We start from the raw sequence: 18,650 nt of genomic DNA on the forward strand, positions 1-18,650 counted from the left end.
TTTATTTTTTTAAAGTAAAAAGCAACAGTTTGGAGAGTACAAAGAAGAAAAATTGTAACATTACAAAAACATGCAGCTCCCAAGAAATGATGCTGTATCGTGCTTTTCAAATTTAGGAACCAAACTTTTTGCATTTTTTTTTTGTTCATTTTGTAAAATAACAGGCCCTCTCACCAACTTCTAAATGAAACACTATGTTTTAGAGAGTATGTGCCAAGATGCAAGATGCCCATGGGTGGAACCTCTCACAGGAGAAGCACAAAGAAATGCACTGGTAATTACTGAGGATCCTCCATCCAGCCAGTGCAAACCCTACCTGGTGTTGGAAATAGGGTGTCCAGACGTGCTGAGGAAGCCAAAAGCCCAAAGAACAATGGCTGCAGAGAGCTCTCAGCCTCCAAAAAAGAAAACAAAAACCAGCCTGGGTAAGCCTATGCAAAAGTTTTGTGTGAGAAAGGACAACTCAAACTATCTTAATGAGAAGCAGTAAAACACATCCCTGCCATCAGGTCAGGAAGCTCAATAACAGCACTGGGGCTCCACACAAGGCCTGGTGAGACAATCACATCAGCCCCAGTCTACCTAATGCCAAGGCAACACTTATGCAATGACAGAAACAAAACGTTGTATTCATGGGGGATTGGATCGCCAGCTGACAAAGGCTTCTTTTTGTGACTTCTTTTTGAAGTATTTAATACAAAATTTCTGCTCCAAGTCCCCTCTCCTGACTGACCAAACTGCCATTAACACATCTTGGTCATCCAACAATGCTTCTAAGCAAGGGACTCAGTAGACCTTGGAATTTTATGTTGTTATTATCATCATTATGAGCAAAATGTTCAAGAAAAGTTTTCTTGTCTTCACTCCCCTTTTCCCAACTGCTACATTCAGGACAACACATTCTCTATGGACATAAATTATATACTTCACACTCTGTTGCAGACCCACAATGTTCAAGACTAATTTTAGTGTTTTTCTAAGATTTTAGGACTGAAATAAAGATGAGTTTCTCCTTAAGGTGAATCACTCACAAAGATTTAAAATCACTTTTTGATTTCAAACTGCTAGCAACTTAATTCATTGAAGAAAAACCAATTTCATACACTTTGCAGCAAAGACATTTAAGAACAATTTTACATGGAAATCAATACTCTTCTTTTAATAAGACATTAAAAACATTCCTTTGTTTCTATCCCTCTTCCCTTCCCATTCCCAGATTTATTGGACATCAACCCATGCCAGCAAAAGTGTAAGTTAAGAGGAAGATAGCAAGATATCGAGGAGAGGCTGCCCACTTTGCAGTTTCATTTCACATCAAAACTTCACACAGGAAAAGAATAGTCTAAAAAATGAGTATCAAAATATGGAAACAAAAAATAAGCTTTTAAATGCTGCTAATACAGCTGGTTGGTTTGTTTCAACCATCAGAGCTGCTGAGGCTACAGGAATCAGTACTTTACTGTGAACTAAAAGGGGTGTAGAAAACTTATAAAAAGATTAGCAAAAAGACATTAATACCAGAGGAGTCTGATCTTCACTAAGCTAGGGAACAAACCAGTTAATAAGCATTTAGAAATTAGGGAATTAGGTGATGCGAATTAATTTAACAAAGTAGCAACCATAGGAATTCTGTCAGCTTCCTTTAGCTTTGGCTGAGTAATTAATTTTTTTTCTTCTTAATTAAAAGCAGAGACAGTGCCAGCATCAGTATGAGCATATTAACACTCGGGCACGCACTGATAGCTCTGCTTTAGCACTTGCAACCTCTAAGCAATAACATGCCAGTGGCAAAACAGACCAAAGATACAGCTGTATTTTTCTATCTTTTCTTTTTCCAAACCTCCTAACCTTCATTACTGCTTAATTAATTTGGACGTATTGTTGGTTGAAAGAGCTCGCGGGAAGCAGCCCATATACCAAAAGTCCCATGCTGGAAGGATGGGAATGCTGAAGATGAGTGCTGCCTGCCGACAGACCCACATGCACTTGGAATCTTTCCCTCCCTAGGGTCCCATTCCTGCTCCTGTTAACACACTCACACAAGCGCTACCCTCCCTGTAAGTCTGGGAACAGAAGTCGCCACTTTCCCACACCCAACTCCCTGCACCGCTGCAGAGGGAACAGCGCACCCCGTTATCCCAATGGCCCGCAGGATTCCCTAATGCTCACACCGGAATGCATCGCCTGGCACACGGGAGTGCTCAGCACTGCCCATCCCCACTCTCCTCCCTGTGTCCCGAGGCTATCCCCCCAGTCCCGACCTAACTTCACACCCCGGCAAAAGCTGACCGCACCTCTGGGGACGCGGGTCTGGCGAAGCGGGGCTGCGCACCCCCTGCTCCGCTCTATCCCGAGGGGACTGCGGGCCAGACCGGGCCAGTCCCGGCGCCGGGCGGCGGCACCGAGACCCGCGGAGAGACCCGGGGCCGCTCCGGCCGCCCCTTCCCCCGAGTGCGCCTCTTCCTCGGCTGCGGAGGGATGGACCGCGGGATGGAGAAGCTCCGGGCCGGCTGAGTACAACCGCCTCCGAAACTACAGATCCCGCATTCTGCACTATTATCATCATCATGCACATCAGTGATTTATTTTCAGAGGAAGGGAGCGCTCTGCAGCTGGCGAGCAGCGCAGGTCCCGTTGTCCCGCCGGGAAGGGTGTCCCTCCCGCGCCCGTCCCGCTCCCTGCGCGGAGTTTCCGTGGCAGCGGCGCCGAGCGCGGGGGTTGAGGGGCGGCCGCTCCCCCTCCCGCGCTGCCGGGGCGCTCAACAGGCGGCTGCCCCGCTGCCCTGCCGCCCCGCCGCCCCGCCGCCCCTCTGCCCCGCTGCCCTGCCGCCCCGCCGCCCCTCTGCCCCGCTGCCCCGCTGCCCTGCCGCCCCGCCGCCCCGCCGCCCCGCTGCCCTGCTGCCCCGCCGCCCCGCACCTGCCCCGCTCCCGCCCTGCCCGCAGCCCTGCGGCCCCGCGGGCGGGCTCTGCCGCAGCCGCCCTCGCTTACCCATGGCTGGCTCGCGCGGTCCGGGCGGAGCGGGGGAGCGGAGCAGGGGCTCGCTGTGCTGTGCTGTGCCGGGCTGTGCTGTGCTGGGCTGTGCCGGGTGAGCGGGCTGGCGGAGGGCAGCGGCCGTGGTTCTCACACTGGCGGGCTCGGCTGCGGCGGGAGCGAGGGGCGGGAGGGGCGGGAGGGGCGGGGCGGCCCCGCCTGCGCCGCCCCGAGCCCGGCCCGGCCCGGCCGCACGGGGCAGGCGGCGCAGCGCCCCCCCGCGGCTGCTCCGGCGGGACATGCTGGCCCTCAGGGACGTCCATCGCCCGCCCTCAGGGACATCCATCGCCCGCCCTCAGGGACGTCCATCGCCCGCCCTCACGGGCATCCATCTCTCCCTCTCAGGGGCTTCCACCGCCCGCCCTCAGGGGCATCCATCGCCCGCCCTCAGGGGCATTCATCGCCCGCCCTCAGGGCCATCCACCGCCCGCCCTCAGGGGCTCCGGGAACTAGCGGCTGAGGCCAGGCTGCATCCCTGACCCTCCGTGCTCCTCCAGCAGAACATCCGTCCCTCGCCCTCAGGCACATCCATAACTCGCCCTCAGGGCTCCAGGGACGAGCGGCCGCGGCCGGGCTGCACCCCTGATCCCCGCCTGGGAAACCTCGGGAACCTGAGCTGCGGGCACCCTTGACCTTCAGAGACACCTGCCCCTTCACGTTTCTCTGTGACCATGGCACGGGCACGGTGTGCTCAAGCACAGCAGCGTTTCCTTACTGCCGATCGCCGTGCTCAGCAATGTGATTGTTACCTTCGCAGCCCCTCTGAAGCGCTCACGCCGCTGTCAGCGTCACGCAGCACTGCGGGAGCCGCCACTGGAGCGGCGTTCCAGCCGAGCATCACCATCCCTGCTCGCAGGGACTCTGACATTCTTTAAGCACTGGGAGGAATGTGCCTCGGCTTTGGGAAAATTCGGTGAACGGGACTCTGGAAGTAACAAACTGGGTAGTTCGGGGGCATACCGGTGGGCTTCTCCCTTAGGAGATTACCAGTAGTCCCTTCCCCATTACCTAGACGTGTTGGAGGTAAGAATGACAGTGTCACAGGAGTGATCCTCCACAGACACTGAAGATAGGTATGGACGACAGGGCAAAGTCAGCTTTTTCAGTTTAGTTGCTTTCCTGAATTGGACTTTTACCATTAGAGCAATTTGATTGCTTCAGTTGCAAAGGCCAGTGCTTTAGACAGAATAAGTGCGTCTACAGTGACTAATATCAATCAGATTGTGCTGATTTACATTAACTGGGTACTTGGCATGCATTTCCCTTTTCCTTTGCCACAATAATAATACACTAATTTTCTGTTATTTATGTGCAGTGTAAGGATATATTTCATTTCCTCCCATGATCATCAACAATTGAATAGATCATTCATCTATTCAATTATGTAACTATATTTTTCACCTCAAATTGAGATCGATTACTTAAGAACATATTAATAAAATTCAAAGGCAAAAGAGTGACAGAAGTGTGAACACCAATTTTCAGGGAAATAAGTCCAAACTACGGAAATTCAGGCCCCTGCTCCCAAAATAGTGTGTGCACTCATTATAAAGTTACAATGTTAATGCGTGGTTTCTTTTCCTTTAACATAAAAATCACAGTCTCCTGGGCCAAAAAGATCTGAGGCTTTTGCACTGATTAATGAACATATATGTTTTTCAGTAAGGTCTGTGGGCTCAACACCATTCAAGCACTGTGGGATCAGGCAGTAAGTGCCTCTACTCTAACAGGCAATAGTGGATTGATGGACTAAGCCATTTTATAAAGATAAAAAAAAAAAATCATAGCTAAGCTGACCACTAGCAAGCTGCTTCCAGACCCACTGGGATTTAAAGTAGATGAGCTATGCACCTTTGAAAAATTAGATTAATTATGGGAATAGCACATGACCCTTAACTAGAGTGGCACTAAATAGCACTGAAATGTGGCAGGAACAAGAGACAAATGGTAAGAGCATCCCACTGTGTGCAGCACTATGTGCTGGCGAAGGTGTAAGTTAATTTTCTTTTTCAAAATAAAATTTAATTCAAATTTATATTATTTGAAGTTCCTACAGCATCCTGCTTGATTTATAATAGAATCAGAAAAAATGTCCCCTAATTCTGACTGTACTTGCACTTATGGGGAACTTTGCATCACTGAAATCTGTAGGACAAGTTCCTCAAGGGAAGTTGGTCATTCCTGCCCAGACTAGGTTTACACACTTACATTGAAGTATGAGGCAGATATTCCTAAGGGATTGCAGAAGAAGTTTTCCATATCAACACATCTGCAGTGAGAGGAGGGACTGACTTTCTGCCATGCTCAGAAATGTTGGTCATTTTTCTCTCCAAAGGGTAAAGTGAAGACCAGCTGTCCAAATATTGGTTATGGCTCAGCAGTCAGTGGGGATTTCCACTCACAGAGCTACCTGGGCTCTGAAATGTGAGGAGAGAAGTTGACCCAAATTTTGGTTCCTTAAGCAAAACTACATTGTAATATTCAATTGAGGTCAGGGAGACATGAATACTTGAAATTTCTGCTAAGAATAGAAACTAATGGATTTAATTTGAGAACCAATATGTCTGGAGAAACAGGTATTTCCCTGTTTGGGAAAGGCTTATACTGGATTCTGGTCCATGCTCTTGCTGTTGCATCTAGCACACAATGTAGAGGAGGAAGGCTGAAGTGTGCTGCATTTCAGCAAGTCTCTGGATTTGAATGGCTCCTTGGGTGCTATTGCTGATAGCTGTAAGGAAGGGCTAAAGGCCTGCTGTAAATGATGCTGGAAGCCAGGCTGATCCAAACAATCTCTTCATCAAGGGATTATAAAATGAGTGTTGCAGGTTTGATCCACAAAACAGAAAGCTAAGGTTAGAATTCTGCATTGATTAATGTCATTGTTTACATTGGGTGCTTAAAACCTTTTCCATAGTTTAGATGACAATCTGCAAACATTTTTCTATATGCAGAGTTTCCCTGACACCATGATACCAGGTGTTTTAAGAGACACCTTCACTCCCTGTAGCAATATGCTTGGATTACCTCCTAACCTATTCTGGAGCAGTGTGTTCCTCACTGGAGATGTTTTAAGGAGGTCATTTCAGAAGAAAATTTAACTTCAGTCTCAAGATTAATCAAGAAGAGGCAAGATGGAATGTGGGTGTCTCACTAGTTGTAACCAAGAGCATGGCATCAGTGTGAAATTTGTATTTGACCATTTCCACCAATCAGTGGTGAAACTGATTTCTAGATTAAGGGAAGGCTCCTTGCATATATATGCCTTTTTTTGTTGTTTCAGTTTACCAGACTCCATCTGTTTCTCCACTTCTCCACTGCAGAACTAGCTCTAAAACAAATCCTTTTTTTTTTTTTTTGTGGACAGAATGGTGTGATAGCTGCTGCTATCTGTTTGTCTCTGTTTTCCACTCTCACTCTTTCCTCAGGCTGCCTAACTAGACAGATTGCCTGAGGTAGGAAACCTTCCCAATTAAAAACAGAATCAAAGGCATTGTGTTTCCACTTAATGTTTTAGCTTTGACTAAACATTGTGGTGCATTAAAGACAGTGGTTTAATAAAAATATATGCTAATGGTTGTGTGTTTCAGTCAGCTCCCACATCAGCTGTATGTGAGGCCCTATCCCATGGCTCTCTCTGCTAACAGTGAAGCTGATGGTTAATCATGATATTCCTCCATCTGACTACTACAAAGGCACTGTCAGTGGCTAGCAATCATGGCCATTTCCAGAGGATTAGAGTGAGTGTATGGGGTGTTACCCTGCTTTTGCAAAAATCCTGAGGATTTCCAAAGCCTTATAAAATCAAGGACCCATAAAGCAGCCTCCTTTTGAATGTTACCATGAATGCATTTTAGCTTTAAGGCAATCAGAAGTGATACAAACTGGCTTTAGTTGCAGTGAGTGCTCTCTGAGGCCTTTCTCAAGGGGGGTTCAGCCATCCTTTCTGTATTGAGCTTCTGTGGTTCCATGTACAGTCGAGGCATACTGTGGTTTTTCTCTCCCATGTGATCTTCTGTTCACAGAGGCCATGGATGCTAGAGAAGTAAGGTGACAATTGGATCCCTTTGTACACTTTGTGCACTTTATATCTGTGTGTAAAGAAGAGATGACCTGTGTGGTCACCTCTCAGCACCTCGATGTAGATCAAGGGAAGTGACTCATGCTCTCCCATGTCTTTTGTACCTGTTATGTGAAGCTGATCCACTTTAGACTCCAACTGCTGCTACCAACACCACTTTTTAATGCTCACTGCAGAGAGCTGTTTGCAAAGCTTGTTCAGCAAAGTGTTGAATAAAATGGTTCAGATCTTTGGCACTGTTTAATCTAGGGGAAAGGAGAGAAAGGGAAAGATAAAAAATGAGAAGTAATTTGATACAGTTTAGCCAACATGTAGATACTCCTCCTGGAATTTAACATTCAGGTGTGATAGTATAAGAAAGAAATAGTCTTCAAAATGAAGACTTCTTCTTATTACCAAGTAGGTTATATTTCCAACTACTCTTTCTCAATATGTAAATATAAGCAGTGATAGTTTTGAAAATATATATAATTATATGTTCAGCAAAATTCATATTTTTCCCAATGCAACACAGTTAATTTTATCTGAAAATTAGTGATTACAATTTTGGTGTTAATTATGGAGTACTAAATACGTCTTCAGTGTTAAAAGATAGACTCATCTCTAATTCACATACCCATTGTGGGACTCACTTGTGGAATTGCTTTGTGATTTTAGAGGCACAAAAAAAAATTAGAAGATATTATTGGAAACAAAGGATTAATATATTGATTAGGACCTCTGCTTTTACTTAGGCCTACATAATGGACCTTACTCTACCCACAGAATTTTTCACTGATGTGCATGGATATTCTGAGTGTCCCTGAGAGATCCAGGTCTGGGGGCACCAGAGGGAAGATCACAGCATAAGCTGTTTTTATTCTGGATACATGCACTTGCTTCCATGCCCTTCTCTGTCTGCAAGCCGCAAATATAACCCACAGCTGGTAGGGAACCATGTAGAAAATAATATGTGGTCTGAGAGAGCAGGAGTGGTTTCAGTAAAGCATTACACAGAGCAGAAACTTGTGAGTCAAAGAGTGCACCAACAATCTGAAAACAGATGAGTGTTATACAGGAAAAAACACGAGTTTATACAACCTTCCTTTCATGTGCAGCCCATCTCATTTCATCCTCCTGAATGGATCTGTGAAATGTAAAATGCTGACAACCCTTTCTCCAAGTAAGAGAGAGAAAAGTCTTACCTCCTGCTATGTGAATCATGATACAATAATCCTATGAAGGCATTCTTCCACATACCTCATTCTAAAACATTTGGGCTCAAAAATTCACTTGAGATTGATCAGAGATGATGAGTTCAGTCTAGAAGGCTTGGATATAAACACTTACTAAAATTCTTTGCTAAGTTCCTATTGTGAGGTATTATCATGTGGGCTGGAGAGGCCAGCATAGGGTTTTTAGGAGGAGCTGACTCAAATGTATGGATTATCCAACATTTTCATTAGTATCACTGGGGAGATTTGGATGTGGAATAATTTGCGAATGAAGAAACCAGAGAGGGGCAAAATGCATACCCAAGGAACATTAGTATTCAACTTCAGAGCAACCTCTGTGTGAGCATATATGCACTCATTGCAATATTCTGAAAATAATTGCATACATATGTATGTTAGTCCCACCCTCCAGTGGCATCAATAGGTTTAACCTCAGTTTTCTGTTGCACTGCAAATTAAGGGAAAAGACTTTATTTTGAGAGCGTTGAACACTTGGCTGCCATCCAACAACTTCAGAATGGCAACCTCCCAAGAAAATGCTCCAAGGCAGCCTAATCAGGACAGAATTCCTGGCAAAGTACATTTTGAGACAAGGCTCTCTCTCTTTTTCCAAAGTAGAAAACTCCTTTGATGGCAGGCACAGAGAGCATTTAAGAACATTCTCAGGTGCCTTTTTTGCAAACTGAAAAACCAAACTCAAAAAACTGGGGAGGAAAATTGCAGGAGTCATTTTAACACTTTTCCTGCTCTAGCTGGGCAGTAGAGACTGAGAAACAGCCAGCTGATTTCACTTTAGTTCTCATTTTTTCACTTCTGTCATTAGGTACAAGCTCACAACTGATTACAGAAGGTTTTAATGTTGCTCTGTAAACATGAATAATGCCTTAAACTATATCACAAACCTGAGTTAAATTCTGTCCTAAATGGCCACTCAGCTTTAGTTTTCTACTCACACACATTCCAAAATGCTGGTTTGGGTTTTGTGTTGGGATTTGCCCTCCCCACACACAGTGTGCTTTATTTCTTCTGTACTGTTCTTCCTGCTTTGTACAGTCCAGTTCTGACAAGTGGCTAATACTTAGAGCTGTGGATTGTGGCAACAATGTGATGTGTTGGAGGAAAGACGGGAAAGACTCCATTAGCTAGCAATAATGTAATATCCTTGGTGTGCCCACAGTGCCGATAGGCTGCAGAGGATGGGTGTCCTGGGCTGTGGGAGCTACAGCAGCTGGCACAGCCCTACAGGTTTTTCACTGGGAGGTAACAGAAATGGCTCTAAGACACAACAACCTCCATCAGCTCTGTGAGATGTGGTTTCGGGAGGAAGGTGTGGCTTCAGATCTGCTGACATCATGGGAATGCTTCACCTACTTCTGACTTCACAGGAAGCCAAACACACTAGATCTGCCAGAAGTGCGACACTCAGGAGTAAAAAAGCTCAAGCCACTCTGGTCGGATGAGTGAGAGCCCTCCCAGAAAATCCAACCTGATAAATGCAACTGAGGAACTTGAAAAATAATAAAATGACATTTTGATACTAAATGTTGAGTTTGGAAGATTAGTGTAACTTCTCATTCCCTACACTAATAAACCTGGTGATTAAAAAAAAACAAACATCCGAACACCTATGCTAAACAAGAGCATTTTCCTCCTACTTTCAGTGCAGACAGGTAATTTTTTGCAAATGCACAAGTACAGGATTAAAACATAAAAGCAGAACACACTAGTCACCCACATGTATCTACTCTTCAATTAGGAGAGATAAAAAAGTAAATGAAAGTGGCAAGTATCTTACATTGGTAATAATTTTATTGTTTATATAAAGCATACATAAGATAGATAGGAGTGCCTGTATTTTTAAAATAAAGAACACTTTTTAAAGATTCGTGTTATTTGATTCTTGTTCTCCTGGTTATCATGTTCAGCTAATAGAAAAAAAATATTCCAAGTGAGGAATGTAATAAAACTTTTTATTAAAACTATATTAAACACGTTATACTGTCATAGGTGAATCTGGATTCTTACTTTTTGTACTTTTTTTTTTTTTTTTTTTTTTTTTTTTAAATAAAGTCCAGGCTGAACATGAATGTTTTGAAATTGCCGGATAGTCTAGAACATTAATTCTGCCATCCAATATTCCAAGGAAATAGCTTCTTTGTGTTTAAAAGATGAAAGGGCCACAGGCAAACCAAACATCACAAGAACCTGGCAGACAAAATGACCCAAGGCCGTTAAGAAGCCACAGAAACTGCAGCTTGTAAAATTATTCCCAGAAGACAACATTACTTCTAACACCCATTGGGCTGTTAGAAGTGATACTGTTTGAAGACCACCTTGTAAAGGAAGCAGAAGTGCATGCCCAGGCCTTGAAACAGTGTCTAAGGGCTTATGCACATGGAGTAACAACAATGATGCTGTGATGAGCTCGGAGGTGACTGCCCAGAGCCCTGGTGCTAGACAATGTGCAGGAGGAACTGGAGACAACATCTATCTACAAGGGCTTATCAGAGCATTCCCTGCAGTTCTGCAGGAGAACAGAGGCTGAGGCAGAGGTAAATGAGCCTGGCAGGCTGGCAATTATGGAAACAAACCAAGCAGGAGCCAGGGAAAGGTACAGAGAGGGAGGCAAAGCTCTGCAGGCAAGCCCACTGGGGGAAATAGGAAGTGATGAGCAAAACAGGAGACAATGCATTTCAGAAAGGGGAAAAAAAGTCCTACTACAGCAATTTTCTAAGGCACCAAGTGCTGCTCTATCTGCAGTTACATCTAAACACATCTCTGAGGCAACTGGGTAGTTTGGGTCATGTCCTTTCTTTCCTATGACTCCCACAGGTTTTGAACCCTCCTCTTATGGACTTTCAGGCTTAAAAATTCCAGTGGTTAAGTTAGAAATCTGTAGTCATTGGAATAATGAGAGATCCCTAGAGAGAGCCAACACTGCTATGCAGAAAATTTATTAGCAGCAGGAACAGAGGCCTGTATCAGCACTTTACTGGTGGATAAATCAGTGGGTTTGCTAATGATGTTTCGGTTCTCTTGATTGAATTGGATTTGTAAGAGAAATGCAGCTGCAGACTGAATTGCTTTATATGACAAGAGAATAATGAATAGCCAATCCTGAACACCCAGGGTTTCTGTATGTATGGGATAATTTAGCTTCCGTTCTTGTTGTTATTATTTTATATGCAAATGAAATTATCAATGCCTTTATATAATAACTTCCTGGATCACATTTATTCTAGAGCTTTTGTCTGTTTGTGTGCAAGAGAAATTTCTTTCCTGCATTTTAGCCAGGGTTTAATACTAAAATCCAGCTCCTGCTGGAGCCTGTGGGAGTTTTATTGTGTTGTAGATATGACCCATCCAGAGGACATTGAAAGTGAACAGAAAATATTGAAACTGCCTGTGGTTATGAGGGTGCTATTATTTATTTGGAGATAGGGCCCATTACCTTATGCTATTATCTGCATGTTACGTGTACTGGGTTTTGCATATTTGATGTTTACTTAACATGCATATCAGGTTCTTTTAACAATAGTGTTTTGGAGATAGTCTGGCTAAGCGCCCTTGTCAGCCTCTTGCTAGGTTGTTCTCTGGGGTTCCAGCCAGTCAGTCTTTATGTGTTAGAAGCTCTAAATAGGCTACTGCTCCCACTCTGAAGTCTCACGCCAAACTGAACCAATGCCCGCTGGAAAATTTAAAAACGGGATGCCAGCTGGCCAAGAGGGCTGAAAAGAGAGAAAAAAGAGATAAAAATCATTCTTACATCGAGAAACTGCCTTAGCAACATCCTCATCTGCTGGGTGGTAATAGATCACAGTTGCTGGTTGGTCTTCCAAATGGCTGAGCTCCCAAGTTACAGTTACTCCTTGCCCTTGGAGGTGCAGTTGACTGAGATGTACTGTTGAGACACATAAATTTAACAGATGGATTGTGCAGACCAGGCACTGTATCCAGCAATTGTTTCTCCCACTAGGGAAAGCCTTACAAAAGCTTTTCCCAGTGTTCAACAGGATTGTGGTGGTTCATTGCACTGCAACTTTAGAAAAAGTTTTGGGTGATTGGCTGCAGTGGGAGAAACAAACTGGCAGTGACACAATTCCCACCATTTGCACTGTAGGGAAGAAATTTTCTTTTAGGTAGAAAAAGAGAGAAAACTCTTCCCTTACCCACTGACAGGCCAGGGGCAATGCTGTGGGAAGGGTCTTGGTACTTTCTGCTTTCACTGTTCATGGTGCCAGAGGCACTGACCAGAAAATCTGGTCACTTCCACTGGTCCTTCTCATGTGCTCTGCTGGCAACTGAGTGTCCAGACAACAGTTGTTGCCCTCCCTGTGTGAGGCAGACAGGAGTGTAGGAGCTGAGAGAGCATCACCAGGCTGCAGAACAGTGTGTGCTGGGGTGGAGGGACACAATCAGCAAGGAGTCTTTGTGAAAAAGAACATGAGGGAGCAAGAAGAGAGTCTGCTGGAAAGAACTGTGGCAACGAGAAGCCCAGGAAACTGCTCAGCTGGATTCTTGGAGATATCAAGTGTCATGGATGTGACCAGAAAAATGCATCACAGTGCACAGATTAAATCTCAGGTAGCTTCATGGGGGTGGCAGTGTTGGGAGAGGCAGTGTTGGCATTTTTCCTACATTTAGCACATATTCAGATGGTATTTTAGGCCTTGAAAATGCAGCTGATAAGCCACTGAACATTTTAAAGGTTGCTCAGCTAAGAAATATATTAAAAAAACCTGCAAATTTTAATCCTGTAAACCAGGAAATTAAAATAATGTTGGAAAATCAAGAAAAACAACACAATTTTTGGACATATTTTCTTTACAAAAATAATAATAATAATAATAATAATAATAATAATAATAATAATAATAATAATAATAATAATAATAATAATAATTATAATAATAATTTTTGGCACCCTACTAGAATGAAAAAAATCTGTCTTATACTTGAGAATCTGCTGAACGTTTTTAGCATTTTAATGATTTTACATAAATTCAGACTTCAAAAGCCTGTAATGAAGGAAGTTAAACTAGCAAAACACAATTTAATTACTAGTTTTTAGTAAGGTATTTTTAAAAATTCAACAATATAAGCAGTTGTTATGTTTTATTCCAGTAGGACATGTTATCTTCTTGGATTGAGGTGAACAATTTTGTCATGCTGATGGGGACTATCACACGACAAGCTGTGCCTGGAATGACAGTTTCCAAAAGTAAACACAAGTAACTAGTGCTGCTAATTATTATCAATGTATTTACCACGAAAAAGCTCTAGCTCCAACCATGCCAGAGAAACAGATTTCATTTTATTAGCCTTGAAAATGCAAGTAACACAGCTAGACTAAAAGATCTATTGAATGGAAGAGACAGTAAGACAGCTCTTATTCTGCTTTTAAACAAGATTTAACTGCTGTTGACAGAGAAAGTACAGGACATCTTTCTAAAGCAGGTCTGCATAGTAAAACACACTCAGGAAGGGCAAATAACTAATCTTGTTAAAAGTTCTCTATAAAGCACTTTTGCACTCTGGAGATACATGTTTATGCTCTCACATTGGAGCTGTAAGTGACCTGGAGAGGGATCTGCTCAACAGAAAAAGCAAAGGAGGGAAAATTTTGTCTGTCATTTTCTCTTTTCTGTGGCGACAGAGAAGAGCAGTTCTGGAGTAAAGATTTTCTATAGCACAACACAGCTGTTCTTTCTGGTGTGTCCCTGAAAGAATTCACCATCTGGCATTGATGATATCACAGCCTGTTGCCATGGGACCATCATGTCATCACACATACCCCACACTCAGCATCCTTTCAGAACAAGGCAGCACAGCTGGCACGTCCAGGTCCAGCAGCCAGCAGACAAAGGTGGCAAGGACCACAGGGCAAGGATATAATGACAAAAACAGCTGCCATGAGCATGCTCAGCTACAGGGTTTCTCTGAGGAGGTGCCAAGGAAGGACTTTCTGTGTGCCCCCAGCACCCAGGGCAGTGACACCAGAACAGGACCGCAAAGTAGCTGTGGCACTGCTGACACGGCTCTGCAGAGCAGTATCAATGAAAATGTCATATCTTACTCAACAAATATTTTCTTGTCTCTAGTGCAGTCTGGTCTGGCAATACTGGAAATCCTAAATTGATCAACACATGAAGAGAAAATTGATAAAAAGTAGTAAACTACTACCACCTTCCCATTATGCAGTCTATTATTCTGTTCTTGATTTACAGTCCATTTCAGATTTATATTCTGCAGTCACGTAAGAATTATTCTGTTTGGAGAAACTGACAAAACTTGTGTGTTTCAAGTGCACTGCAGCATAACTGACTGAAGTTTTAGCTCAACCTCACCACTTTTCATGAAAAGACAGTGAAAGGGGAGCCTTCAGCTACTACTCAGCCACTTCATGGAATACGCTACAGACCAGAAACGTGGCCTTTGGTGAGTTATTGCTTAAGTAAAAACATACTTCAAGCATTTATTTCTGTTACAACAGTAAGTCCTTCTGTCCACAGGGAAGATATTACAGGATCTTAATTTTAAAAAAGACCAAGATACATAATCTGTAACCATATTTACATTTTTTGCAACGATGACAAAGGACAACTTAAATTTGTAACATTCCTGGTATTTTATTACACTGTGCAAGTGAGAAGCAGGCCCTGCAGCCTTAACAAGCAGACATGGAGGTGACAGGAAATGGAATTTCCTCATTAGTTTCTGAAATGTTTGAGATTAAGTTGGTTGCTGGAGGTAGCAGAAACCAGACATGATGACTGAGATCTTTTCCTGTCCAATGCAAAGGATGGGAGTAACACAGCTATGTGAGTATCAAAATTGCTGAAATACAATGCAGAGACTTTTTCATGCTGGCAGCTTGTACCAGCCTAGACCAAAAGGGTTTACTGAATCTTGGCCAAATAACAAGTAAACGGGATTACATTAAACAACTTAGCACTACGTGTTTTCCAACTTGGCTCCTTTTGACCTCAATGCCAGTAAACCTTGGTGGAGCTGAGTCACCAAACAGGAGGGATTGCTGTAACTAGAAGAGAAGAATGTGTAAGACAGCTGAACCTCAGGACTGGTATTTCAATTTTCATTTTCAGCAGAAGTGTGTGGAAAGATTCTAAACATCCCTATAAACAGATTAGAAATCTGGTTATCTTCTATACCAACACCTGATGGCAGCTATCTAGGGGACATGAATAAAACAGTATTTTTTTAACCCTTCCCAGCTATCAGTAAAGTCCAGATTAAGGACATTTGAAGACAGTGGTGTAATTTATTTTTAATAGCTCCTCATAGACTTTTGTTTCACTTCCTATTGAGTCAAGAAATTGCTGCTTTTATTTAAAACAAACTCTAAAAGTTAAGGAGAACCACTCGTAACTCTCATTCAGAAAAGATCTCCACCAATCCTTTCCACTTTTCTCATTCCTTCCTCCCCAAAAATGTATGTCTTTGTCTGAAGTCATGGGTATAGCAGTTATGTGTATTTTGGTTTTTCAAAAGGCCTTGCAGGCAAAAGATCTCAATGTAGTTTAGGGAACCAGCAGTGGTGTTGGCATCATTAGGCTAAAAAGTATTTTCTTTTCAAAAACTATGTATGTTCCATTTATTCTGCTTGCTTGCCTTCTTACTAGGCAAGGATTCATGATTAAAGGGGAAAAATTTTCTTCTGTGACTGTGTAATGAAATCCATGCACAGAGAATCTCAATTACTCCCTGCAAGCTCAAGAGAAGCAAGATTTCCTCCACTTTTGGCCAAGCAAGACTGTGCCATTCCTGGCCTGTCAATATTAATAGTCGAGGCTGATGCCTGTATGACCAATTCCAAACAATGGACTGAGCCCAAGCAACTCCTCTGCTCTGATAGCCAGGTCTCCAACACCCAAATGGTCATGGTCTGTCACCTATCCACCCTGAGCTCCTCTGCACATGTCACTGTGTGCCAGCTCAGCAATCCCAGCTATGTCAGAATATAGGAAGAGGTGTGAAGCCTTGAACACACTCTGGCTATAACCACCCCTCAGTAGCAGCTGAGACTCCCTTGGAGGCTGCTATTCTACCTAAAAAAGAGCCCTTAAGAATTTATGTCCTTTGGACTATCCATGCAGAAACATAGGAGACAACAGGTTAGACAGGGTAGACAGCTGATCGATTAGCACACAAACATGAGAAAAGATTTTTGTCACAGCATTTATGCATTATTTATCAAATAATACATTTTCCAGGAGCTTACACTTTTAAGAAACCAGAAGGAAAACAGAGTTGGGATGCTTCCTTTTGACAGACTGCATTTCACATTTTGGGCAATAATCTTGGCCCTTTGCTAATTCTTTCAGCCAAAATGTTCAGCCCAGCATGCCAAAAATCACACTTAAAACTCAAAATTCAAGCAGCTGAATCTGTGTCTTGCTTTTCTCAATTTCTACACCAAGAGCTAGACTGCTATTAGTGCAACAAGAGATGAAGACAGCAATATTTACATCATATTTCATGTAATGAATGAGAAACTTTTACTAAGAAAAAGACACAAGTGACCAAATCCATATGTGTTATGTATGTGATGTTTATCTTTCATAAAGGCTGTTACAGAAATTTAGATTGCTTTTTATTAATGCTTTTTCCAAGTGTGAGATGTCTGCAGCCAGCCATTAATGAGACCCTGGTCAAAAAGGATGAATACTTACCCATAACATGGATTGGGAAAATGATGCTCATCAAAAGGGTTGAATCTCTTCTCAGGTTGCCTGTACACACAAGCACACTGAGCTGTCAGCTGTTGTTTGGGGAAATAATTCTAAAAGAACAAGAGCCCTTGACAACGTCACCAGTGCATAAAAGTGAGCAATTTTTCTTTCTGCAGGAAACAGATCATTGCTTGTTTTCTATGTTACATTTATATCACACCAATTCTAAAAGGTTTTTTTTCTCATTTCTTTTAAGAATGCTTTTAGTAGAAAAGACCAATTATATTTTTCTCCTATCTTCAAGGCATCTTCAACCAATCACAAACTCTTCTCCTGAAAATAAGGCTGATTTGCATGGCACAAATGAGGAAACCAGTTTTTGAAATCAAGACTGACTGGATGACAACTTGTGACTTCAGGGTATAATTTCTTCTGCTGAAGCTGGGAAAAGCTCATGAGAAACTGTACCACCAGCAAGTGAAGAATTCCCTTTGGGCAGGACTATACCAACAGCTGGCATAACTGAAAGCAAAGGTGCAACCTTCTGGAGCAGGAAGAATCAAGTCTGCAGCATCACAACACCATTCCAGTCAAGGAACATTGTATCTTTGGGGGAAAAAAATGTTCCCACGACTGAGGAAGCGTAATAGGTGTGTGCAAAAATAGTGAATGTTACAGGTGATTGAAGTGGCATTTTTGAGTTGCTTCTGCATTTCACCATGATCACATGCTTTTATGTTAGATATTTATCAGAAATGTAAAATTACATAGGAGATACAGAACTGCAACACAGAATTCTCAAGCTCTGCTGAATCTCCAGTAAAATGGAAACATCTGGCAGTAGTTGGCCAGATGTCCCATTTTGCTGGCCCATCCCCTGAAATGAGATTATTTGGCAGCAAACTTTTAAGTCTTCAGTGGGGTATTCCCCCCTTTCAGGAGTTAGCACATAGTTCCTAGGGAACAATTCATCCAGTTCTCTTTCCTTCTAACCTCATAGCATATCAAGTATATTAAACCCTCTTAAAAATACTTAAAAGAACCAAAGGCAAGGTAATTTCCTTTATATACATTTCTTTTTATAAATTTACTTTACATTTTATGTGATTTAGGAAAGGAGTTCAATGTTTGTCTTATATGAGGTCTCTACAAATACTTTTTGAGACTAGAATTTCTGCTTCTGCTAGCAGAACCAGTTGGATGAAGAATCAACCACAGCAAGAACTGGAACTTGTGTTGAAAAGTAAGCCCAGTCCTACCCTACCCATTCTTCCTTTTTTTTTTTTTTTTTTTTTTCCTGAACAGAACAGCACAGGGAAAACACCATCACCACACTGGAAACATTTCAAATAAGAACAGAAGAATTTATGCATGTTAATCTGTGACAGGGTTTTCCCCCAGTGGATACAGCAACCCTCCCATTCATTTTGCACCACAGCATACATGTGTGGTACTGCCTGACATTGCTGTGAAAGTCCTGTCAACACTCCTTGTGCTTCTCCATATGTTAAAACCACTCCTGCTCTAAGTTCAATCTTCCTTAAACAATACAGCAGCTAAAAGAAAGCTCTGCCATCTCAAAACTGAAGTGTTCTAAGTATGGAAGATTGTTTATATATGTAAAAAAAAAGTAAA

General features: G+C 42.8%; 1 protein-coding gene across 4 annotated transcripts in view; it reads right to left on the reverse strand.

The window, feature by feature from the left end:
- The window catches only part of GPM6B (glycoprotein M6B), a 105,459-nt gene extending 102,285 nt beyond the window's left edge, over positions 1-3,174 (reverse strand). For 3 of the 4 annotated variants that reach the window (XM_056501589.1, XM_056501556.1, XM_056501562.1), the window contains exon 1: positions 2,989-3,157. In XM_056501589.1, coding sequence (XP_056357564.1) covers positions 2,989-2,992 — 4 coding nt within the window. In that variant the 5' untranslated portion in view covers positions 2,993-3,157. Of the gene's footprint in view, positions 1-2,988 lie in introns of all 4 variants that reach the window. The other variant, XM_056501602.1, reaches the window with a different exon arrangement.
- Positions 3,175-18,650: the final 15,476 nt, after the last annotated feature.

The sequence above is a fragment of the Oenanthe melanoleuca genome, chromosome 1, assembly GCF_029582105.1.
Source record: "Oenanthe melanoleuca isolate GR-GAL-2019-014 chromosome 1, OMel1.0, whole genome shotgun sequence".
NCBI classification, from domain to species: Eukaryota; Metazoa; Chordata; class Aves; order Passeriformes; family Muscicapidae; genus Oenanthe; species Oenanthe melanoleuca.